The 25,977-nt window shown below is 38.4% G+C and overlaps 1 protein-coding gene across 1 annotated transcript in view; it reads left to right on the top strand.

The window, feature by feature from the left end:
* Positions 1 to 25,341, top strand: part of MMP16 (matrix metallopeptidase 16) — a 133,338-nt gene extending 107,997 nt beyond the window's left edge. The window contains exons 8-10 of the mRNA XM_015813100.1: positions 15,567 to 15,717; positions 20,129 to 20,244; positions 24,993 to 25,341. Coding sequence (XP_015668586.1) covers positions 15,567 to 15,717; positions 20,129 to 20,244; positions 24,993 to 25,327 — 602 coding nt within the window. The 3' untranslated portion in view covers positions 25,328 to 25,341. The remainder of the gene's footprint in view (positions 1 to 15,566; positions 15,718 to 20,128; positions 20,245 to 24,992) is intronic.
* The last annotated feature ends 636 nt before the right edge of the window (positions 25,342 to 25,977 follow it).

Genomic DNA, 25,977 nt, shown 5'->3' with positions numbered 1-25,977 from the left:
TATTCCTAATTTAAATTGCATTGCCTTTTATTTATTAAAAAAAGGTATTTCACTGTGCTAGTATCATATACTATTCTGTTGTATTATTTTTTGGACTTTAAATTATTCTTATTCATTATTTCTAAGACATACGGGATATCTATTTGGTGAACTGTAAATAAGTAAAATTTAGTTTTATATATTCCTGGTAAAATAATGCACAGCAGCGGGAGTCAACATTTCAAATCAGAACAGTGAAATCTTGCAAGTTAGGAAAGTTCAGAAGATTTCTTATTCCTAAGATTTCACATGTTCTGATATATTGACATTTTGTAAGATCCTAGACATTAACAAGTTTTTTTAAGTGGTTTTACTGCAACTACAGTTGTCATAAGGATACATTTCCAATTTCTATTATAATCCTTAGACTTACTTGATTTATGAAATTTGTACCCTACCTACTGAGCAGTGATAATAATGGCAATTTTTAAATTGGACTGTTTAAATGTGTTTTATATCATGTATCTGATTTCAGAAATTAGTTAGTTCAGTTTGCAGTAGCTAACTTTCACCCATGATTATATTTTACAATATCCAATATTATTTTAGTGGACAAAATTATGACACCTTACAACCACATGATGAACTTTTCTCCTTCCATCTGAAAGAACCCAACAAATATCAGTTATTGTTCCAAAGTTTGGAAGATCAAAGTTTCATATAGGTGAGAAGCAGGAATCATGTGCCACCCCATCACCATGCTGTTTCATCTGCCATCTCCAGAATTAGTTGTTTTGAGCATTAGTTATTTGTCTTGCTTTTCATGTAATCTGTGTTACTCAGTGATTTATCTGCCATTACTAATTCAGGTGGGAAATGAAGTATTAACAATGTTCCTGTTCTCATGCAAATTTCCTTCGTAATTAAAAATTTCATAAAGACCAAAAATATGGCATGTGCAATGCAGGGTTTTGTATTTCTCTCCCCACCCTCAGTTTTTCACCAGGCATCAGCTGTTGCCTAAAATTAAAACTTTAAATATGCATCTAATTTGAGTTTAATGTGAAAATTATACATTCTACTGAATAAATACTAGTTTATCATTACAACCTGTTCACTGGGATTGAAAATCCATGTAGAATATAATTACTTATAAAGTGTTTGTTAAATAAGGTGCATTTATAGCAACACAATAAGGGATTAGATGAAAACTCTCAACATTGTTATAATGAGTGGCTCATTGTAGCTTAAACGTTGGTTAAGACGGCATGCTGGGTGGTACTGGAATCTCTTGAAAATTGTACTGCTCTGGCTACCTTTGAATTTCTCCTCACTCCCTAACTTCAAGCCTTCTAACCCCAAGAATGTCTTCAAATAGTGAAAAGTGCAGTTTTGAGAAACTTCTTTTTATTCTATTTGCTCCCCATCTTTCATTTATAGAATATTTTGTGTTTGGGGCCCAGAGCATGACTCTTGCTATTCCAGTCATATTTTTTTCTACATTTCATACTTCCCTAATTATTATTTTTTCTATAACTGCATCTACTTACTCTACCACTTCCTTACCTGGATGTTTGTTACCTTGTGCCCTATTCTTACCTGTTTCAAATAAAAGAAATTTAGAAATTCATGGGGCAAGGGGGAAGCACAACTCCAAGAGAAAAGCAGCAAGATGCTGTTAGCAAAAGTTGGTGGGAAGACAAGAGAGATCTCAAATGCTCTTCCAGTCTCTAAGTTTGGAATTTTCAGGAAGAATTTTCAAAATTACAAATTGGCAGCGAGGTATAACATTAATTCCAATGTTCATTTATTCTACGGCTTCAAGTGGACTATATACCCCTCTTTGGGGACACCATTTCTGGGGGACCACATTTTTGATATAATATAGTTTAAATTAATAAATAGTTAACATGGTAAGGTACTTTTTTCCAGGGCTTTTTTTGTCATAGAACACACCGGAACAGAGTTGTGGCACCTTTTTTCGATGGATTTTCCAGAGTTGCGTTCTTTTCCTATTGTTTCCCTTCCTATCCTTGTTTACTTTTGAAAATGCCCCGTGGCAGTATGGTGTGAGCCCACCCAAGCAGGGTCTCCTCCGGTGCTGTCTGCCTCCTCTAGGAAGAGCCATGAGGCGCTGGAGCACCACAGCCAGAGTGTGGCTTGATTGGCTGGGTCAGACCATGTGGTGTGGAAGCCGATGGTGGCAGTGGGAGACACATAAACATGGAGGCCATCTTTCACAAGATGGTGAGTGAGATTTTTGCCTTCCCTTACAGAAGGTGGGGTGTGAGGTTAAAAAGAGGTGAAGTGAGAGGAAAGAAATATCAGGCTTGCCTCATACGCCAGTTGCGCCCCTTTCTGGATCGGGACGCCCTACGTACAGTCACTCAAGCCCTCGTTTCCCGCCTGGACTATTGCAACGCTCTCTACATGGGGCTCCCCTTGAGGTGCACCTGGAGGCTCCAGCTAGTTCAGAATGCGGCCGCGCGGGGGATTTTGGGGGCCTCTAGATACTCCCATGTAACACCTCTCCTGCGCGAGCTGCACTGGCTGCCGGTGGCCTTCCGGGTGCGCTTCAAGGNGCCTTGAAAACCCATCTATTCCATGCGGCCGGCCTGGCGTAGTTTTGATTGGGCTTTGCTAGGGGTTTTATATGGGGTATTTTAGAGCAGGCTTTTTATTCAATATTTATTGTGATTTTTATTATTGCCTGTTCACCGCCCTGAGTCCCGTAAGGGAGATAGGGCGGTATATAAATTTAAATAATAAATAATAAATAAAATAAAGGTGGCTGGTGTGGAAGCTTGCCCGACAGCAAAACTTTGCAGTTTCAGTTCCTTGGATAATTCAAAGGCTGGGATATCTACAAAAATCTCTTTTTAATCTTTTATACTTTATATTCAAACTGCAGAGGGGAAGAATAAGAATAAAGCCAATGTCTTATGATTTGGAGGTATTATTATTATTAATAATATATATTAATTATGTATTCATCAAATGTAAAGGTAGACCTATAATATGAGATTTAATCAGATCTATTTATTAAATTGGGTTTAACTTAAAGATAAATTAAAAGTAATCTGTTCACTGACAAAGCTTCAACTTTAATTTGTTTCAAGTCAATATCCATATTAAACTCCAAATGTAAATTTTTCCACCTTGTTTAAAAACTTCTTAAAAATAATTCAATCTTTTAGAAGCAACCAAATTTTGTTTTATTGGGCCAATTTCATTTCACATAGAAAGCTGACATTTCCATTCATTAAACTAAATGGGTATGCCAGGGGTAAATGTCCCAAAAGATTAATAAAATGCATTCTTGTAATTTAAAGCCATACAGTGCATGGTAACATTAATAGCATTAACTTACTGTACCTTGAACAAAATCCTAATCTTTTAGATACACTAAAAATTGAAGGGTGTTTTTTTTAACTACAAAGGTAAGCCTTTTAGGGTAGGCAAGGCAGGTTGTATGATGTGTGTGAGTTCAGGCACCTTTTTTTTTTTTTTTTTTTACAAAAAAAGCACTGCTTTTTTCCCAGTTAATTATTGGGGGGGGGGGGGTGTCACAGAAGTACATGAGACTCAGAAGGGTGCCAGGAACACAAAATGCTGAGAACATCTCTTCAAGAAAAACAGATGAAAAGCTAAAAATGTACCACATTTAATTACTGCTTCAGTGTGTTTAAGTCTAATTTATTTCATTTAGTGATTACCGCCTCTATACAATAAATGTTATGAAACTTGAAACCTTTTTATAACAGTGCTGACTGTAACATCTTACTCAGAGACTTATCGTTTCTATTTGGTTTTTGTACTAGGGGTTCTTCTAAGTTGCTGTCTTGATTTGATCATCCCTTTTTTTCCCTGCACTATCAATTATTTTATCTCTAACTACTTAAAACAGGGGTGTCAACCTGCTGGCCTGCGGGCCGGACATGTCATCTGGAAGCCACGCCCACCCCATTGCCAGCAATGACAAAACTGTCCCGATACGTTGCGTGACTTCACGTGACGTTGCAAGTTTGACATGTCTGACTTAAAATTATAAAGGAATGTTTTACATTTCTTTTTTTTTTAAATAAAGTTTGATTCCATTAATATCTTGGAAGATTGATGTGCCTCAGAGCAGTTAAGGAGGTAACCCAAAGATGCCTTTTCCAAAAGGCAACTGGACTTTCTTGTTTTTTTCTTTGAAAATATTTAGCTTCCAAGAAACCTCTTCAGTTCTAACAGACAGGTCTGGAATGGAAGTATAAACAGTATAAATCCTTCCATCCCCAACCAGTCAGTTAGAACTGAAGAAGCTTCTTGGATAGAATAGACACAAGGAGGAGTTGAATTCATTAACCACATTCCTCAGTACTACAGAAATAGGAGATAGTGCTATACAAATTATTTTATTTTTTCCCTTTCTCTTTTCTTTTAAGTTGCCAGAAAACCAATATAAATTATGTGCTAGGATGCTCCCTAGAAAATAGGTGGTACAATGAAAACTGTCAAGATTCATACCAAGGCAAGAGGCAAAATTGATGGGTAACTCAAGAGGATTTCTAGAAAAGAAGGGTCCAGACTGTTACCTTTTATGTTGTGGACTTAGCCTTGTTACCATAGAGCTGTATCAAGATTCTGAGTCCAAAACAAGTGTGTTTGGAGAGTTTTAATCAGAAGAAAAAAGAAACAAGCTGACCCCTGTTTTGAGTTTGTTCTGACAGAATACCCTTAGCTCAGAATATCCCAATTATTTTGTTCCAAGCTGAAAACAAAACACATTTACTATTTGATATATTCCTCTCATTCATGCCATGTATAATTGGTTTGGCTTGGCTGTCTCTGGGGAGCACTTGGATAATTTTCAAGGCAATTTAGCAATAGATGTGATCTTCCATTTTCAGACATTTAAGAAAATCAGGATGCTTTCAGCTCCAGATGTTTAGTTTTTGTGGAAATGCCTTTGCTATTTTGAGGACCTATTCCAGCCTTTGTTCAAAAAGATGTCATACATGCATAGGTAATAAAGAGTTTCTTTTTTTTTTCATTTTTGGGAGAATGGCCAGATATCTGATCAAGTACTTTTTTCTATGTATACAGTATATCTGTACTACATATATTAATATTTGTAGTAGTATAAATGAATGTATCCTTTCTAGTTTATAGAGATGTATCCTAATCTAATAGTGCCATAAGTAAGTAATGCCATTTTATAAGTATTAAATCATATCCTTTTATTTTCAAAAAAACATTGTATGGTTAAAAAATTGCTCTCCATTTTAATACAATTTTTGTATTATTAGTAACACTGAGGTTTATTTATACTTACTTGTTAATGATTTTCATTTATCCTTTGAACTCCATGGAGCCATTGTATTTTTTAATAAATCTTTTCTGTAGAGACTTTTTAAAGAATATATGAAGGCAGGTGTTATGTCCTGGGCCTGCTAAATCACTCAGCAGGCTCAGGAATGCTGCAGAGAGTCCCGGGCAGACCACGTGGTAGCCCGGGACCAGACTGGTTGTCTCCAGCCTTGCGCGCATGCGCAAGATGGGAAACCAGCCTCTGCAATGATTGGTTGATGCTGTCCTTGCAAGGACACTATAAAAGGCCTGCGTGCCATTTTTGGTTCTGTTCTGTTGCTGACTTACAATAAAGAAGACTTGCTTTTTGTTACTCGCTTCGTCTCAATGCCTTTGACTTGCGAACAGAACATTGGCAATGAAGGTTTTGCTGCAAGCAAAAACAACAGAAGATAAGACTCACCACCAGGAGTCCTGAAGCGGAGAAGTTCAGCATCCGGAGAAGCAACTCATCTGCCAGTACGAAAACGCTGGAGGTGAGCTTGGCAAAGGGGACCCCTTCTCAGAAGCTTGCAGCGAAGGCATTGACGAAGTTTCCAGGCTGTTACGATGTCAAAGATAGGCCAGTTGTCGGATTTTGATACTCACCCGGAACGCTGGAACTCTTATGTGGCCCGAGTGGAGAACTACTTTTGGGTGAACCAGATTAGAGAGGATGGCCTCAAAGTGGCTACCTTGCTGTGTGTTTGTGGACAAGAGACATTTGATATAGTGGAGAATCTGGTTGCCCCAGCACTTTTGGAGTCAGTGTCCTATGCTGATTTGAAGAAGATGCTGCGAGAACACTTCAAACCTAAACTTTCAGTGATTGCTTGGCGACACGCGTTCGAGCAGAGGGACCAGAGGCCTGGTGAGTCTGCTGCGGACTTTATTGCTGCCTTAAGACAAGCCACTAGACCATGTGAGTTCAAGGACCTGGAAGAGAGTCTCCGGGATCGTTTAGTTTGTGGCTTGAGAAGTCGTGAGCCGCAGCAGAAGATCTTTGCCAAATAAGTTGTCTCATTCCAAGATGCCTTGAGAAAATTGCAGCTGAAGAAGCAGCGGGCGGCGCTGTGAAGGCCTTGCAGCTCGCCATAAATCCTCCAACCACAGTTTCCGTCCATCAAAAGGTCGCTCGAGAAGATTCAGAACAGGATCCTAAAGAGGAGGTGGATAGACTGCACCAGACAGAGGAGAAGAAGTTTCAAGAGTGCAAAGACAAAGCCCCAGCATCCCCTCGATGTTTTGGGTGTGGAGGATGCCACAAGCGCTCTGACTGCAGATTCTGCTCCGCCATTTGCCGGGCATGTGGCAGGCAAAGCCACATTGCCTCCATCTGTTTGGGTCGCCAGAAGGTCCGGTCTCAGGAAGAATTGCTTCAGAAAGGTACCAGGGTCCCCAGCCCACACAGGGTGGGTTTCTGCGCATCGCACAGGAGCATTTTCAGGACAGGAATTCATAGGCCACTTAAGAAAAAGCTTCACATTGATGTGAAGTTGCAAAGGGTTCCCTTGTCGATGGAGTTGGACACAGGGTCCGCTCTATCAATCCTTTATTTTGACACCTTTAAAAGGATTTGCAGCAGAAGTGGCCTACGAGTCAAACTCAGGCCATTGAATTTAACTCTCACTGACTTCCAGAATTCCAGAGTCAGCATGAAGGGGGAGGCCATGCTCAAGGTGCAGTGTAGGACTTTTGAAGGCCTGCTAGATGTGGTGGTAATTGGGCGTGATCGCATGAGTCTCATTGGACTCGATTGGTTCGAGGCCCTTGAGTTTCAAGTGACTGGACTGCAAAGTCTGCAAACGTCAGGCCTTGCAGAAGTCTGCAAGGAGTTTGCTGATGTGTTCAGTTCAGAGCTTGGATCGTACAAGGGGCCTCCTATTGCCTTACGTTTAGACCCAGCTATCACACCCATCCGGATCAAATCTAGAAGGGTGCCTTTTGCCCTGTCTTGCTTCATTTCCGCTAAGTGGGGCTGAAGCTGAAGCAAGATAAATGTAAAATTGGAGTCACTTCCACCGAATTTCTGGGGTTTCGTATTGATGCTGAAGGCATCCATCCTGCTGAATCCAAGCTCCAAGCAATTCAACAGGCCCCAAGCCCCCAGTCGAAGGGTGAATTTCAAGCCTTCCTGGGGCTATTAAATTTCTATCATTCTTTCCTTACCCACAAGGCTGCAGTGGCTGAGCTGTTAAACCGGCTCCTGTACAAACAGGCTCCATGGCAGTGGACAAAGGTCCATGAAAGGAACTTTAGAGGTCAAGGCCTCGCTCTCTTCAAATGCGGTTTTAGCACATTTCAATGAGCAATTGCCTGTGTGCATCGCATGTGATGCCTCTCCTTATGGGGTTGGGCCTGTGCTTAGTCATCTGAAGGCTGATGGGACACAAGTCTGTGTGACCTACTATTCAAGGACTCTGTCATCTGCAGAGCGTAATTATGCACAGATTGACAGAGAAGCCTTGGCCATTGTGGCTGCCATAAAGAAATTTCATGATTTCTTATATGGCCGCCATTTTACAGTCTCCACAGACCATAAGCCTCTGCTGGGTTTGTTTACAACAAACAAACAAAAACCCCACATAATATCTCCTAGAATGCTGAGATGGTCAATTTTCCTGTCAGTATATGATTACACCCTGGTTCACAAACCAGGCAAAGATCTGTCAGTATATGATTACACCCTGGTTCACAAACCAGGCAAAATCTGCTGAGGCCATGCAGATGCCTCAGCAGATTACCTATAAAAAAGTTAGAGGCAGATCCTGCTCCTGTTCTTCACATTCTCTCCATTCAGGAATTGCCTGAATCTCTCTTCAATGCTAGGGACGTGGCTGCAGAAACTGCCACTGATCACACACTCACATGCGTGCTGACATGGGTGTTGTCAGGATGGCCTGACACGTGTCCAGGTGCAGAATTCCAAAGCTTCTGGCAAAGGAAGCATGAGCTTTCCACTTTCAAGGGTTGCCTTTTATGGGGTAGCAGGGTAGTCATCCCAGCCTCATTGAGGACTAGAGTCTTGCTCTCTCTGCATAAGGGACATCTGGGTATAGTCTGGATGAAGGCCCTTGCGCGTAGCCATCTCTGATGGCCTGGGCTCGATAAAGAGATCGAGACCCAGGTTCATGGATGCCAAGAGTGCCAACAGTCAAGGCCTGAAATGCCTCAGGCCCCTGTTCATAGGTGGGAGGAAACACAAGCCCCTTGGTCGAGGGTTCATATCGACTACAGTGGGCCCTTTCAGGGACAATTATTCCTTCTCATGGACAGCCATTCCAAGTGGCTAGAGGTTGTGCCTGTTTCCTCCACTACTACTACTAGGACCATCCAGGTGCTCAGAGGGATCTTTGCCTCCCATGGACTTCCCGATGTCCTGGTCTCAGACAACGGCCCCCAATTCACTTCTTTTGAGTTTCAGGCTTTTCTACAGGCCAACTTGATCCGGCACGCTACTTCAGCACCGTTTCATCCCGCTTCCAACGGCCAGGCTGAGAGGATGGTGCGTACTACCAAAGATGCTCTCAAGCAAATCACTTATGGCAGCTGGCATCACAGGTTAGCTGACTTTCTTCTTTGCCAACGCACCACACCTTGCACAGCCACTGGGAAGAGCCTAGCAGAACTCCGCTGGGGTCGCCGCCTCATCACAAAACTGGACAGGTTGCACCCAGACTGGGTGGCTTCAAAGGTGTCACAGCCGCGGGCACCTAGGAGACTACAGGTGGGCGATCCGGTCTGGGCAAGGAACTATGGACCTGGACATCTCTGGGTCACAGCAGTAGTATGCAAGGTCTCTGGGCTGCTGTCATACAAAGTGGCCTTGGATGATAGTCATGTGATCTGACATCACATTGACCAACTGCGCTGGAGGCTTCCCAGCAACACTTCTGCTCCTGGCTCTGCTCTCGGGGGGAAGGAGGACCACAATTACAATCATGGACCACAGTCTCTCTGCCCAAGCGGACCTTCACAAGCTTCAGCTATTGCTCCAGAAGGGGGGTTTGCCATGGAGGCGGCTCCTGACTCTGGCACCTTTGGCACAGACACTGGGTCAATGGGACATTGTTGTCAATCAGCTACTCAGGCCACTCCAGCTGCTGGTCTTGGGCTCAAGGGACAGTGCTCCCAAGAGGGGTCCATTGTGGACTTGGGGAATTCCACCCCACCACTGGACTTGGGGAATTCCACCCCCCCAAGGAGCTCTGGTTTGGGTTCAGAGGATCCAGCCAGTCAGCAGCTGGGTGGGTCACCTGGGTCTTTGGGGCATCAAAGTCCTGGTCTGCCTAGTCTGGCAGGCGAGCTGGCAGGCCAGGCACACGCACCGGTTCCAAGAAGGTCACAGAGGGCCAATGGTCCACCCAAACATCTAAAGGACTATGTGAGGTTCCTGTCAAGCAAGTGGGTGGCTTAATAGTTTTTTAGAACTCAGCTTACGCTCTACAGAAGGGTGTTATATTTCACTGTAGTAATATTGTGTATTCTTGTACATGTTAAATGTCTGAATGGGTCTGCCTGTGTACAGGCATAATGTGTTTAGTAATAACAACATGCTAATTGAACACATGTATATGTTTGCTGCTGTAAACAGTAAGGGTTACTTATTTTTTTATCCAGGGGGGAGGGGTGTTATGTCCTGAGCCTGCTGAATCACTCAGCAGGCTCAGGAATGCTGCAGAGAGTCCCGGGCAGACCATGTGGTTGCCCGGGACCAGACTGGCTGTCTCCAGCCTTGCGTGCATGCGCAAGGTGGGAAACCAGCCTCTGCAATGATTGGTTGATGCTGTCCTTGTAAGGATACTATAAAAGGCCTGCGCGCCATTTTTGGTTCTGTTCTGTTGCTGACTTACAATAAAGAAGACTTGCTTTTTGTTACTCGCTCGTCTCAATGCCTTTGACTCGCGAACAGAACAGCAGGAATGATCTATATATACAAATTCTTTAAGTGAAGATATAGGTATATAGGTATTCACGAGCAAATGTCATTTCCCTTTATTTGTACTAGCAAAATTACCAGGTACTAATGTGAAATTAGTTTAGGACATGTGTAATATATATGTGTATATGGATATGTATACAGTGATATAATGGGTTTAATTAAAGTTAAATATCATGCAGCATTATTTGCGAGATTGTGTTGTAACTCAGAAAAAATTACTTTGTAACCTTAGCTTGATACAATGGTGCTTATCTTTTAGACCTAATTTCAAATTAGAAATGTAATAGAAATTTATCACATTTTTTCGAAGAAAATTATTTAATTAATTAGAGTGGATCTTTTCCAGAATGAAGAGTTCATTAATATTTACCTCAAAATATTCACTGATTGATAAGCTGCATCCAAAATTACATGCATTTGAGAAAGTTGTTGGAAAAAATATTCATGTTTTAGAAAATGTTATAGAAAAAAATTCATACAAAAGGGTATAGCAGAGGCTATATACTGTTATAAAGCCACAAGATTACAAAGTCATAAAAAGGGAGTTTTTAAAGAGTTTTTTTAAGTAATAAAAAATTTGATAGAGCAGGTAAAATTCTTGAATACATGCTAGATTTGTACTATGCTATATCCCATCTTAAAATATATTGCCTTTCTATAAAATGAAAGGTTTATTTAATTTCAAAATTTAAAAAGCTTTTGGTTGTGTGTGTGTGTGTGTGTATGTGTATGTGGGTCTAAGTATATATATACTTAGACCCACATACTTATATGTGTATAAAACATTTTATGTACCTTACATTTCCACTGATATTTCAGTACCAAAATCAACAAAATTGACAGCACACTTGAAAGTATATGTCTCTTAGTAAAGTCTTTTTTAAACTTTTATATGACGTAGTCTTCTACCTTATGGGCATATTGCCCAAATATTCTGCAAATAGGTAGTATAATAGGAATAATTTATTAAAAGGAGTGACATTCTTTTATTTGATTCAAGTCTGCTTTTTCTGCTGAATAGGAATAAGAAATGCTATAGAAGTATGTAACTGCTTTTAAAACATTAGAGATACAGATTGTGAAGTTCGTTCTAGTGAGACACAGAATTTAAACAGTGTGAAAAGTGAACTGTCAAAGACATCTGCCATGTTAAAACTTGTACCAAGCTAAATACAGCAAAATAAAAATTGTAGCAAAATTCACACCCCAGCTGCCATGACTCTCAACACTGTTGATCCCATTGCTGGCAGATATATTTCGTAAGATAAAATTTACAGACAGGACATGGATAAAAATCAAATAATGCCTAATTATAAAATAGGAGAAGATGATGCAATAGTATGAAATGAACCATGCCAATGTTTACGATATAATAAAAATAACAACACAGCTAGGTATTTTTTTCCTCTTATTATACATCTTGAATAGTAAATTTGGTCAGGAATAATTTGTTATTTGCTTGTAATTTTAGTGTTCACCTAAAATTATACTGATACTTAATTTATGCATTTTACTACCTATTGTCACTTAACTCTATCAGATCAGCTACATAGATTCTAATTATTTTTTGTGCTTTTTAACAGATTTACACTGTATAGGAAATAGTTTTGACTTTTTTGTGCAAAATGCATGTATCTCTATATGAGTAGATATAATAATGCAAGTTGAAAGCTAAGATGCATAACAATTGTATACTGTGCATATTCATCTTGCTTCACAAAAGAGAGAATCATACAGAATTTAAGATATGTCTCGTATAGAACTCAGCAGAAATGTTGTTTAACAGCCTCCATAAAGGAACATAATGGTTGAACTAGGCCCAGTTTCATTTTTTAACTTCAGTTCAGTTTTGGTCTGTTTCTTGTCTTAAAATCCTATTAACATTATGTTCTAAATATTAAAGCTTTTGTTCAGTTTCCTTACTTAAACTCATCCAAAATTCTCTATTCATGAGCTCATCCTTCAACTGAAATGTCAACTTTGACTTCTTGAGCCTAAGAAACAAAAAGTAAACTTTTTTTTTTAAAGAAAAGCTTCAGTCCAGTTTGGGTTTCTTGTATATAGTCTGCACCACAGATAAAGTTGACAGCTGAGGCAAAATAAACCCTTTATCTAGTGCATGCATAATTATCTCAGTGTGAGCCCAGGAGAAAACTTGCAAATAAATAATTACTGTTGACATTGCCCACCAGTTTCAAAGTAAGATATATCCAGTTACCGTTTAGAGTTTAATTTTTTTAAACAGCAAAAGAAAAGACATGACACGATTATATAATTCTGTTACTCTATAATGCTTCTATAATGGATGGTTAACAAGACTGTTCTATTTCCATTATTTTACACAGGTTAGGATGAGTTGTATAATGTATGCATCAATAAATAAAACAGCCATATTCCTGAAATCCAGCAGCAACCTAGAGATTAATACAGAGGGAAAGGGGCTGATTAAGGAGTAGTTGGTTTAAGCCCAAGCACTAGAGATGAATATAGCAACATGAACACCCACAGCATGGATTTTCCAGAGATAATGACATTCATATCCAAATCAAAGGTTTAAAGGACTTTGAGTTTCACAAAGCCATTTTTCCAGCCATTTGTCTATTTAATTTAATTTAATTTAATTTCAAGGCCACCAAACTCTTCAGTGTTTTTCAACAACATACTGTATATCAAACGTTCTGTTTTATACTGTATGAACTTGTGGGGTTTTTTTTGTATTTCTTAAATAATGTAGGAAAAGAATGTATGCATGCTAAGAACATTAGACAACAGTGAGTTGAAATCAAGGTCAGTGTATCCATCTAGTCATTGTAAACTCATGTCAGATCTTGGGTAGAAAAGATCCTGTCTGCTAAATGTCTACAGAGATTCCGAGTCATCTAGGCCATGGTTGTCCTAAAGGTGCTTTTCAAAAGGTAACTGGAGTTTGTTTTTCCTTAAAGATGTTTTGATTCTCATACAAGAAGCTTCTTCAATTCAAGTTCAGAACTGAAGAAGCTTCTTGGATGAGAAGTGAAATGTCTTCAAGGAAAAACAAAACCCCGTTGCCTTTTGAAAAAGCACCTTGAGACATCCTATCTGTTAATTAAGTTCTGGCTGAACAGGAGAGATCCACCACCAATCCCATTTTATTTACATATGGGGTTGCACAACCCACAGATAAGGCTGGGTTTTTCTGAGCATTCCTAAGCTTATATTGCCAACAAATGTAACAAAAGTTACATTTTAGGGCAGCGGTTCTCAACCTATGGGTCGCGACCCCATTTGGGGTTGATCGACCATTTCACGGGGGTCGCCAAGCAAGGCTGTCCGTCATTTTTTTGTCCATTTTTTCCCCTTTTCCGGCGGGTGCCTTACCTCCCTTGGGCTGGGCCAGCTGGTGGTCGGCCTGCTCCGTCTCTGCCGCTTGCCAGCTACGCCTCGGCCGGCGCAGGGGGCGGAACCACGCATGCGCGGTGCTCCCGGGCAGGGAAAGTCCTCGACTTACGACCAGTTGGGTAGTCCTCGACTTACGACTGGTTTAGTCCTCGACTTACGACCGGTTTAGTCCTCAACTTACGACCAGTTTAGTCCTCGACTTACGACCGGTTGGGGGTCGCGGCATTAAAAAGGTTGAGAACCACAGTTTTAGGGGCATGATTTCAGTTAGGAGGAAGTGGAAGTAGTTTGCCTTCCAAACTCTTCCAAAGTTTTAAAAAAGACTGGAAAAAATCAACATTTTTAAGGACTTTACTGCAGGTCTTAAAATGTGTTCATTCCAATCCTTAAACCCACCTAGAAAAGACAGCAAGAAGGAAACTGAATAACCATTAGCTGCTGTCAGTATACAGTTTAGGAAAATTGCTAACCAAAAGCTGAAGTATCCATTTTACTGGGAAATGGAGCTAATTATTTAATATGAAATGAATTTACATTATCAATCCTCAAGAAAATATGGCTTGGACTTTCATTGGGACTTTTAATAGTTAACTTCACCAAGTTTTATCTTTAAGTATACCTCTAGGAAACTGTGCAACAACAGAACTAGAAAATCTTTGATCTGCAGCAGATATTTTCTAAAACTTTTCCTCCCCCACCCCAAATGTGATTATGCTTTATTGAAATAATATTTTTGGAACATGAGTATATTTCTAAGGTCCTAGATATCCAAAGAAAAGGTTTCTGAATATAGCCTGCTTTTTTGCACAAGGTGAATTGTCCCTCCTTTCCCTTCCTTCTTTTGTGCAGCAAAAGAAAACTATATTGTGATTTAATATACAACCAAATGATGTTTACCTCTGCTGTAATGGATGCTATTGTGCCCTTCCTTTCTTCTTACCTTTAATCCTATTCTACAAAGACATGCAAATAAAGCAAGTATTCCAAATACAAAGTTTATCATCTGCAAAAAACAGGTGTAACAAAACTTTTATTTTAGAGAGAGAGTTTTGAGAGAAGGTCCTTGAGGACTATATTGTTTTCTTGAATAAAAATATACATTTGTAAAAAAAAAATACCAGCAATAGGCTTGAAGTGAATTATAAAGAAATTGATAAAAGATTTACTCTAACACTGAGCATGCAAAGGAATAAAGCTTCACCCATTTCCTAATTAAATGTGTTATTAAAAGAGATTCTATAAATCAGAAAGAGAAGAAATCAGGCTTTTTTCTCCCTTTCCTTTCCTCCTTGCATTCTCCTTTTTTATCTTTTATTTAAGCCTACTGTGGAAAATCTATAAAATAGAAATATTTTTTCAAGTTTTTCTGTCACAATGGTTCTAGCACAGATCTGATCCTTAGTCTATAGGGAGAAACAAAAATTCATTTCAAACTATTGATAGAAAACAGTGCCTAAGGCTGCCTATATAACTTGCTAACAGAAGAAAGAGTATTTGGAGTCCCATTTTTCTACTTGTCAGTTTCTAAAGCAACAGGTATGGGCAATATATCCTAGGGGACATAATTGGAGCATGTCTGAACTATAAAGTGACAATTTGCTTCTGATTGGCTGCAACATCATCAGAGATTTGGGCTTCTAAAGATGGACATGTTTTGAAAAAGTTCATTTCGTGGAATCTTGCAGGATATTGCAGTTTCAAAATAGACAGCCAGCTGAAACTATGATCCACCCAGGCAGTTGCAGCCCCATACTCATATAACCTGGAGTCTATGCCCGCTATATGTATTGTGGCATGGACCTAGTCCTCATCCTATTTATGTCATTATAAGAATGCAACACATTGGGCTCTGGTGAAAAGCACCTTTTAGCTTCTTAAACAGAATTTCTTTTCAAAGACTAATATAGTGTTTTGTTTTGTTTTTCTTGCACAGGTAACAAGTTCTGGATCTTTAAGGACACCACCCTCCAGCCAGGGTATCCTCATGATTTAATATCATTAGGAAGTGGGATTCCTCCTCATGGTATTGATTCAGCAATTTGGTGGGAGGATGTTGGGAAAACCTACTTCTTCAAAGGAGACAGGTTAGTGTGTTCATTCTGGAAACAATCATACTATTCACATGGCTTGTTGTTCTCCTTCATTATTAGTGTTAATATGTATTCAAAAATGTGGAATATTTATTTAGTTGGACTTGCATGATTTTATTAAAAGCATAGCAATCCAATTTTTAGAAATGGAGCCTTTACTCCAGAGTGTACAATTGTGTGGATGGAAAACAGGCAGCATTTTGGAAGCTGAAATGCATTATTGCTATCAACTTCTATGATGGACAAACTGTTTTATAATTTGCTTGTTATGGATGTGAATATTATTTTAAGTATATATTGAACTGAACAATTTTCAGTCCACAGGCTTTGGGGACTATTTAAATGGTAGGCATCCTGGTTGCATGTTTGAAATTCAAGGTATTATAGATTTGATTTTTTTTTCCATTGGCAGCTTTACTAAGTTAAGTTCTTCTTAAAAAATACTATGATGATGAAGAGAAAGAGAGAAAAACTGTACCCCAAAAGGAAAAAACCCAAAGTAACAGAAAAACTTCTGTTGATAGGAAGGTTACTTTTTAGATCCAGAACAAGCACAATGAGACCCAGCAGGTCATAAATGCAATACAGCATATAAAGAAGCAGATTTGAAAAATGTGAACCATGCTAAGATAATTGAGCTATTACAGGATATTGACCACTTAGTGGGAATAAGTCCCTATCACACTAAGCTTCTCAGCACATATTGTTTATATCCTTTTTTTACTCCTTAATGTAATATAGGTTGAATTCTCCCACTGGTTTTAATTGCACATATAAGCCTCTTACAAAGTTCATTCTGAACTGAGAACAACCCACCGTTGCTTCTTTAGCTGCGATGATTTGGTAGGCATAAAAAAGTGAGGCAAAAGGTGATAACAAAGCCAAAGGAGGAAAATTGTCTTCCTGCAAAAGCTGTGAAAAGGTGTTATAACCTCCCAGGAGAAAGATAGACCTGAGAAACTGTACAGTATTGCTGGATAACATTTTGACTTCAATCTCTGAGGAATGTGTTGGGAATAGATTGTGGCACCAATCTGCAATACCTTAAACTAGCAGCATCTTTTCCTGCTGCTTCCTGCGAAAAAAATGAAGACATTGCAGATTATGTTGGAAGTGCTACACAGCTTTTCAACACAAAGAGGATGAACAGACAGATGGACAGAGGGACAGACAGACAAGCAAATTCCAAAGAATCAAACAAATGCAAGAACATGTTCCCTGCATAAATCTTAAGTTTATTCAATTAAAGCAGGAGGCAGACATTTGTGTCTATGTACCTTTTGAATTTTTGTGATTTCAATTTGTTATTCCTCTGCCTCTTATTGGGTTGTTTTGCATTTTGTGATCATGGTAGTCACCCCCATTCTCCTTCCCATTATTTTGGGGTCCTGCAAAGACTGTGACTATGAATGCTAAACACTGAGGTCACTATTTTTAGCTATTTCAAAGAAACATATAAGAACTGTATTGTACACTATAAAATAGGCATAATAGAGTTATAAAACAAGGGACAAGAAACCCAGTCTCCGCAAGTAACATTCACTTATGTGTATTATCTTATCTGCTATCCAAACCATGTTAAATATGATTGATCCTTGATCAAGTCATACATATCTGCTTTGCAGCTACTTGGCTGACCGGCTGTACTCAGCATGAGGTCCTCAATGGAACTGAATCTACATGGAGGGAAGTGTCTAGTGGGGTGCCCCAGGGCTCTGTTCTGGGCCCAGTGCTCTTCAACATCTTCATCAATGATTTGGATGAGGGGATAGATGGGGAACTCATCAAATTTGCAGATAACACCAAGCTGGCAGGAATAGCCAACACTCCAGAAGACAGGCTTAAAATACAGAGGGATCTTGACAGACTCCGACACTGGATGCTATCTAACAAAATGAAATTCAATGGTGGAAAAAGTAAGGTTCTACATTTAGGCAAGAAAAACCAAATGCACAGGTATAGTATAGGTGGTACCTTGCTCAATAATAGTAACTGTGAGAGGGATCTTGGAGTCCTAGTGGACAATCACTTAAATATGAGCCAGCAGTGTGCTGCAGCTGCCAAAAAAGCCAACACAGTGCTAGGCTGCATTAACAGAGGGATAGAATCAAGATCACGTGAAGTGTTAATACCACTTTACAATGCCTTGGTAAGACCACACTTGGAATATGCATCCTGTTTTGGTCACAACAATGTAAAAAAGATGTTGAGACTCTAGAAAGAGTACATAGAAGAGCAGAAAAGGACTGGAGGCTAAAACATATAAGGAACGGTTGCTGGAATTAGGTATGTCTAGTTTAATGAAGAGAAGGACGAGGGGTGACATGATAGCAGTGTTCCAATATCTCAGGGGTTGCCCCAAAGAAGAGGGAGTCAAGCTATTCTCCAAAGCACCTGAAGGCAGGACAAGAAGCAACGGATGGAAACTAACCAAAGAGAGAAGTAACCTAGAACTAAGGAGAAATTTTCTGACAGTTAGAATAATTAATCAGTGGAACAACCTGCCTCCAGAAACTGTGCATGCTCGAACACTGGAAGTTTTTAAGAAGAGATTGGACAGCCATTTGTCTGAAATGGTATAGGGTTTCCTGCCTGAGCAGGGGGTTGGACTAGATGACCTCCAAGGTCCCTTCCATCATCATCATCATCATCATGCCTGTATATAATGAAAGGAATGTTTGGTCTCCCAAAACCTAACATTTTTTTGTATTCAGAATTACTGCTCAGTAAATAGCAAGGGAAAAATACTGAAAAATCTATAAACCAATCAGTCATATTATATAAATCACTGAATTTTGCTCATTTTATTTTTATTCATAGTAACTACCTGACATTCTATGGATCTTTTCATTTTTCTGTGTGCATAGGAAAAAATGCCTACAACAGGTTTTTTTCAGTTGTTTTAATTCATGCAAAAATAAATTCTTATCCACAATGTCTCAAAACATTTATTGAATATAATGGAAGTGCTAAGACTCTGAAATAAGACCTATTAAAAACTTAGAGAGTTACTTTGATCAAATATGCCTCAAATTACTTTCAAATATGAGCATTTTAAAGTGCTATGTATACACACCACACCCCTTTGCATATAAATCAAGAAATCACATCACCGAGTTAGGAAGAAATAAATGTGGGCATATTGGTGGAAATGCATTACTGCATTTCAGTCCAGGGAAAGGGATTACAGGGTTTTTTTAAGGAAAAAAATGTTAATTATTTTTTTCTATGAAATGTTTCTTAGCAAATTGAACTTTTACATGGAACTTCTCCCAATGTACATGGATACTGACAAAGAATCTCTGTAGAAGCTTTGATTTAAGTGTTTCTCTCACACAAACATGTATACTCGACTGGATGTTGTCATCAGTGCTACAGCAGAGATCATTTTTTGCTTATTACACAAATCCACTAATTTAGAAATCAGTGTAAATATCAAAGTCAATGTTACTAGCCCCATTGCCACCATTTAGCATAATTTGGTCTGTAGCTTGAAACTGAATATGGTATTTGTTCTGATTAAGATTTCAGAGCTACTTGCATGTAGATATCCATACTCTTAAGCCAATCAGAAAAGCAGGGCTGTGCTCCCAGTTAATAAGGCAGTATATCTTCTTAAGAACTGCATACATAAGGTGTATTGCAAATTTATTGAGAATAAGACTAAATACTTTCAGTTACAAATTGCATTCTTACTGTATGTATACCAGATGCAGATAGCCATACATAAATGTGGAAGAATGAATATATAGAATACACAATTTCTGATATGCACTTGACGCCAGGAATAATCCTTTTTAATAACCGTGGGAAAAAAGGTATAGGAATAAAAAATAACTCCTTTTTAAAAATATAAATAATTTAGAAAAAATGTTTATTAAGAAAATTCCATATATTTCCTTGTAAATAATGATATTTATTTCTGAGCTATGTATGCATAAGACTGCAATCTGATTTTCTTTTTATTTTTAAATATGTATGTTCTGTTCATGAAGTGTTATTTCCTTATAAATTAAGATATGTAAGGAATCTAGCAGCTTGAGCTGATAAATATTGCACAATGGAATTTTAAAAAGACTAAAAAGTACAGCATAGAATTAGAAGTGCTAACTCAAAATATGATTAAAATGTTGAATAAAGTATTGATATAGTATTGATATAGGTTATCATAACTGTTTTGATTATATAAAACCACTCATTGATTTGGTTCTCAGGATAGATTAATCTTTAATGAAATATATATTAAATCATCAAATGTTTAAATGTCTTTATTACTAGTTAGGAGTATATATTTAAATAGAAGTGACCAGGTTCCCTAATGTTATCATTTCACAGAGTACTTCATTTCAGACACTGAAAAAAAAAGCATCCATAAACGTTATTTTAACCTCATTCTTTCTCTCAGGTATTGGAGATACAGTGAAGATATAAGAACTATGGACACAGGTTATCCCAAATCAATCACAATCTGGAAAGGTATCCCAGAATCACCTCAGGGAGCCTTTGTTCACAAAGAAAATGGTATGTAGCTTCCTGTGAACACAAATGTTTGCTCCTTCCTTCCTTCCTTCCTTCCTTCCTTCCTTCCTTCCTTCCTTCCTTGTTCACACATCATTTATTCAAATGGTTCTTTGTTACTTAAATGTGAACTCCATAACAGTACAATAAATACATTTAAGATATCTGATAACTGGAATTGCCCCAAGGTCTTTTTAATATAAGGCATTGTATTAATACTCAGGTTAAATCACATCTGCAATGTCTTTTGCCCCAAGCTTGTAACTGATGTTGATGCGGGGCAATTGGGGGGGGGGCAAATTGGGACCATTACTCTGTTTTGTTTCTTTTAATGCCATTTTCTGGCAGCTGCAGCTAAGCTAGCTGATATCTCCTTTCCATTTGCTTAGAGGCAAAACTTAGGATTTACTTCCTGTGAAAGAGGATAGTCTTTTCCAATTCCAGCCAAGAAGAGATTTGCTGCTCTTTCAAAAATAACAAAATATTTTAGGTCAGAACTTTTTTCACAAACCATCCAAATGGAAATATACCATTCTAGAAGTCTGTTCAAAGCAATCTACCCTTGCTTGGTTAGAATCACCTAATACAGTGTTAGATGTTTACATTTTGCATACGTCTATTTAAAAAAATACAATATTGCATATTTCTATGAAATATCAAATACTGAATTGAGCTGAAGTACAGAAATATGTGCATTATATTCTTGATTATGAAGGCCTTCATTGTATGAATATTACTTGTTGCTTTGGGCTGTTGGCCATTTGATTGCAAAGTTTTAAATTTCCAAATACCATTAAAACCAATTGTTGCGCTGCTAGCAGTGCACATTCAATTGATTGATCAGAGATTTATTTACTTTTCTTTCTCTTTATCCATGACAGGTCTCCAGTAATATTTTTGTTTCTTTGTAAATGAGATGCAATATTTCTTCCCTTATTAAGAATTGTTCCTTCCTTTAGCTCAAATCACCAACTGCTCTAGCAAAAACTTTTCCCCCAGAAATAATTACTTCCTTGCTCTAAGTCTGCCTTCTCCAACAAGAGAAGCTCTTTTCAGAATGAAGCCTTTTAACTATAGAAGTTTTTTTGCTTTCTTTTTTTCAAAAAGGAAAGTGATTTGGAACAGAAATCTTTCTTTGTGTGTCTCTGTCTCTGTCTATCTGTCTGTCTCCTCCCTCCCTCCCTCTCTCTCTCTCTCTCTCTCTCTCTCTCTCTCTCTCTCTCTCTCTCTCTCTCTCACACACACACACACACACAGACACACACCTACAATCTTTAAAAGCAAATTATCCATGTTGCAGGTATAGCTATGTATCTGTTAGGCTCATATCTACATGATATATAACAGAAATATTTATTGGTTTTCCAGTCTTTCAGTCACACTGAACTTCACAGTCTCTAAAATCTTGGCAAAGAAATATCTGGCAATAAAACTAAAAGGGTTTCTTTTTTCTTTGGGTTGTCTTTTAAAGGTAAACTTAAAAAATTCTATGGATTCTCAGAGAATAAAAATAAAAGAGTTATCTGCTGAAGCCTGCAAAAACTGTGCTAAAATCAGGACTGTATTGGCTATTGCGTTAAGCTTGAGCAAGCAAAGCAAGCAAGGTTACATAGGAGAAACACCATACCTAATTTCACAAAACTGTGATTAAACTTTGCCTGAAGTCATTTCCTTCTCCTCAGAGATTTCACTTGAAACTGTACTACATTGCTTTAGGGGAAAAGGTTCAGAGGAGCTGCTTTTGGTTTAGCAACTTACATTAATCCTTTTGGCTCTCATTTATTTGGGTGAGGGGGTGGAGGGAACTGGAAGGAAGCAGGAAAACGTGTAGTAGAAGGCTATGTTCAGATTTAAGCTATTTAACTCATAGATCTTATTCTACCTCAAAAGCTTTTTGCTAATATATTAAAAATGCTAGCAGTGATTTTTATTAGCAGGGTCAATGTATTATCTTTAAACAATACATGTGTATTTTTTGTGTACAATGCATATAAACAAAAAATAATTTCAAGAAATCTAGATTTCTTCTCCTAGGTTTCAGCAGAATGTAGGAATATAGTATGGGGTTAAACTGTGTATGAAACTAGAGTTGCTATCCAAGTGTTGCATGCACACTTCTGTTTCCAGTTTTCCATGTCTCTTGTGTATTATACCATACCTTTTAAATCATCATGTGCAGTGGCATCATTCTCATCTGTTTTCCTAATTCCTGGGAGTATTCAGTACAAATTCTCTATTTAGTGTGGTAATCATTGAACAGCACATTACTTTGTTAAATATCCAAACTTTGCTGCAGTTTGCAACCACTAGGGAAACTTTAACTTCTCCACCCCGATGATTTTGGCTGCGCTGAAAATACTATAAGGGAAAATAACAGCTGTGTTGAGCTCACTGGGGATAAAAGCCCACAGCCTCCTTAAAGCAGCAAGCTCAGTGCAATTGAAGGTACCATTTCTTCTCAGCATTGGGACATACACTGCAGAGCTGGGAAAACATATCACTTCCCCATTTTCCTTAAGGAAAGACGCTTCTCCAGATTCCACTCTAGTCTGTTGAAGGAACGGCTAACCAGGATCCAACTTCAGATTTGAGAAAGAATAGCAAACTGTCAAAAACCTATTTTGAATGTACTAACCAGAATGAAGAGAGAGGAAGTATTCCTTTCTCTTGCAAACAGCTGAGGACTGACTCATAGACACCTACGCTGTAATGGGAGCTGAACAAGAAAGAGTAAAAAAGAAGCAACTTAAGAGGTCAAGGGGGATGAGGTGTTTGGGGAATCAGTGCAAAAGAATGTTGCCTGACAGCTTAAGAAAATTATGTTGCTCCAAAATAAGCATTTTCTCCTCACCAGTAGGATCTTAGCTTTATGTAGAACATGTGTGACAGACTGTGAGGGAGTTTGTTGATAGTAACCCCGAAACCATCATGATGTTATTGTTTTGCTGCATTAGATCCCCTTCATAGATATAACAAACTTAATATTGTCCGGCAAGATTCCAAGTGCATNAAGAAGAAGAAGAAGAAGAAGAAGAAGAAGAAGAAGAAGAAGAAGAAGAAGAAGAAGAAGAAGAAGAAGAAGAAGAAGAAGAAGAAGAAGAAGAAGAAGAAGAAGAAGAAGAAGAAGAAGAAGTTGGAAGGGACCTTGGAGGTCATCTAGTCCAACCCCCTGCTCAGGCAGGAAGCCGTATATCATTTCAGACAAATGGCTGTCCAGTCTCTTCTTAAAATCTTCCAGTATTGGAGCATTCACAGCTTCTGGAGGCAGGTTGTTCCACTGATTAATTGTTCTAACTGTCAGAAAATTTCTCCTTAGTTCTAGGTTGCTTCTCTCTTTGTTTAGTTTCCATCCATTGCTTCTTGTTCTGCCTTCAGGTGCTTTGGAGAATAGCTTGACTCCCTCTTCTTTGTGGCAGCCCCTGAGATATAGTAGCGGTTCATAGTCCTTCCATGGTGACACTCTAGAAAAACAAAACAGTTGTAAGCTTTCATATTAAAATGGATATTCCAATACCCCAGTCACCAAGAGAATATTTTTGCACTGAAATAAAATATTGTAAATATTGTTTGAAAGAAGCCTCTTTGATTTCAGTGGAACTTATACTTAAGCAATTTGGAAGGGTGCAGAAATCTGAAACTTGCAGAATATATTGAGGGACATATTTCCTTTCTCCTAGCTCACATCTTTAAAGCCTCATCATTCAATCCAAGCTAGTAAGCACATTAAAAATGGGGGAAAGATTGTGTCTATTGCACCAAAATAAAATTATTCCAAAGCAGCTTCACATACACTCAATTTTTAGAAAGATAATGAAAATTATTTAGTAGCCAAATCAAATTGTTTTTATGTTCCTGCATAAAATTGCAAACCAGAAACCAAAATAAGTGGTGCTTAATTTGAATTCAAGGGCAAAAGCCTATTGTTTATATGTCTGTTATATTATTGCAATGAATTGTTGCAATTTGTCAAAAAAAATTTTTTACTATCTCTCAATTGTAAGAGGCAAAGTTACAAAGTTGGATAAAACTCCAATGGTTTGCATTCAGTTGATAAATAACAGGAGACTGTTTACCCATTGTGAAAGTTTGTTTCATACTGGATTAGTGCCGTTTATCTGCTGGGGCAGTAAAAGCTTCAAAAAAATTTGGCAGGGAGGCTGATTTCTGCAATTAGGCACCCTTTGTAATTGTCCTGGTTTGCTTTTGAATGATCCAATTCGAGCTCCCTACTGAAGATATGAAGCTGTGTACACCTGTTTTGTGTTTCAGAGTTCATTTCAAAGACGATGATGCAACAGGGAAGAGATTCAGGAGGATGGGAGCAATTTAACTAACTCACTACTATAATTTGCAACAACCAACCACTATTCCTCTGCTCCTTGAGCAAATCAGACTTAAGTTATTTTTAAGTATCAGTTTAAAACTGTATTTACCTTAATTCTTCCATCATATTAAACAAGTTAGACTTCAGGTCATGACTCAATCAGAATTGTAATTGGTACACAAGCAGTCTTATTTTATGGAAACAATATAATTTTTTAATGAAAAGAAATGCTTCACAAAATTGCAGACACTGTATAGCAATCATACTAAAGACAGTGTATAGAATCAGGAAGCTCTGTCAGCAAAGTAGGAAGAACTTGTATTCATTTTCAAATTGTAGTTGTAGCCTCAGTTTCAGTAGGTTCTTTTACTGAGCGATGTCCAAATGTTAATCCGTTTTAAATAACTCAATATTTGTTTCTAAATAGGCTTCACGTATTTCTACAAAGGCAAAGAATACTGGAAATTCAACAATCAAATGCTCCGGGTGGAACCGGGATATCCCAGATCTATCCTCAAGGATTTTATGGGCTGTGATGGACCAGCAGACCGGGACAAAGAGCGACACAGCCCTCAAGATGATGTAGACATTGTCATCAAACTGGACAACACAGCCAGCACTGTGAAAGCTATAGCCATTGTCATTCCTTGCATACTGGCCCTGTGCCTCCTTGTCTTGGTTTACACTGTGTTCCAATTCAAGAGGAAAGGAACACCCCGCCACATACTTTACTGCAAACGCTCTATGCAAGAGTGGGTGTGATGTAGGAATATTTTTTTTCTTCTTTTCTCCCAGGAGTAGTGGTAACATGAAATCCAACAAAAGAGCTGTTACGGAGTTTCCTACCAAGGAACAGGCCTGTCTGTCTCAGCCAGGGATGATCTTTAAAATCCAGGGGGCTGCTTGTCCTGCACATGAGTGAGAATTTTCTCCAGTAGGAAGCTTCAGTCATACACAGTACCTGCCATTTCTCCAGTTCTTCGTCTGTCTTTGTCATTCAATTCCAGCCTTTCCTCTGCACGCTCAATATACCCAATGCAAAACAATCAGGATATTCATAAAAAAGAGCAACATGAAAAAAGAAGAATCTCTGACATCCCAGTTGGGTCTTTCTTTCTTTCTTTCTTTCTTTCTTTCTTTCTTTCTTTCTTTCTTTCTTTCTTTCTTTTTTCTTTCTTTCTTTCTTTCTTTCTTTCTTTCTTCTCTTTGAAAGAGTTTTGTGTGATGTTAAAAAAAAAAAAAGAAAACATATAAGCATTTTTTTAAAGAGAAAAGATAGAGCAACTAAAACACAACAATCACAATGGAACTTTCAGGAAGTGTGAAGATCCAAAACAGCTTTGTCTCCAAAGAGGATTGCTTTCTGTCAGCTACAGATATAGTCCTATACTCCGACACATAATTTTTATCAA

This window comes from Protobothrops mucrosquamatus, unplaced genomic scaffold, assembly GCF_001527695.2.
Source record: "Protobothrops mucrosquamatus isolate PMUCROS unplaced genomic scaffold, P.Mucros_1.0 scaffold135, whole genome shotgun sequence".
NCBI lineage: Eukaryota > Metazoa > Chordata > Lepidosauria > Squamata > Viperidae > Protobothrops > Protobothrops mucrosquamatus.
This window is presented reverse-complemented; position numbering and strand designations above follow the sequence as displayed.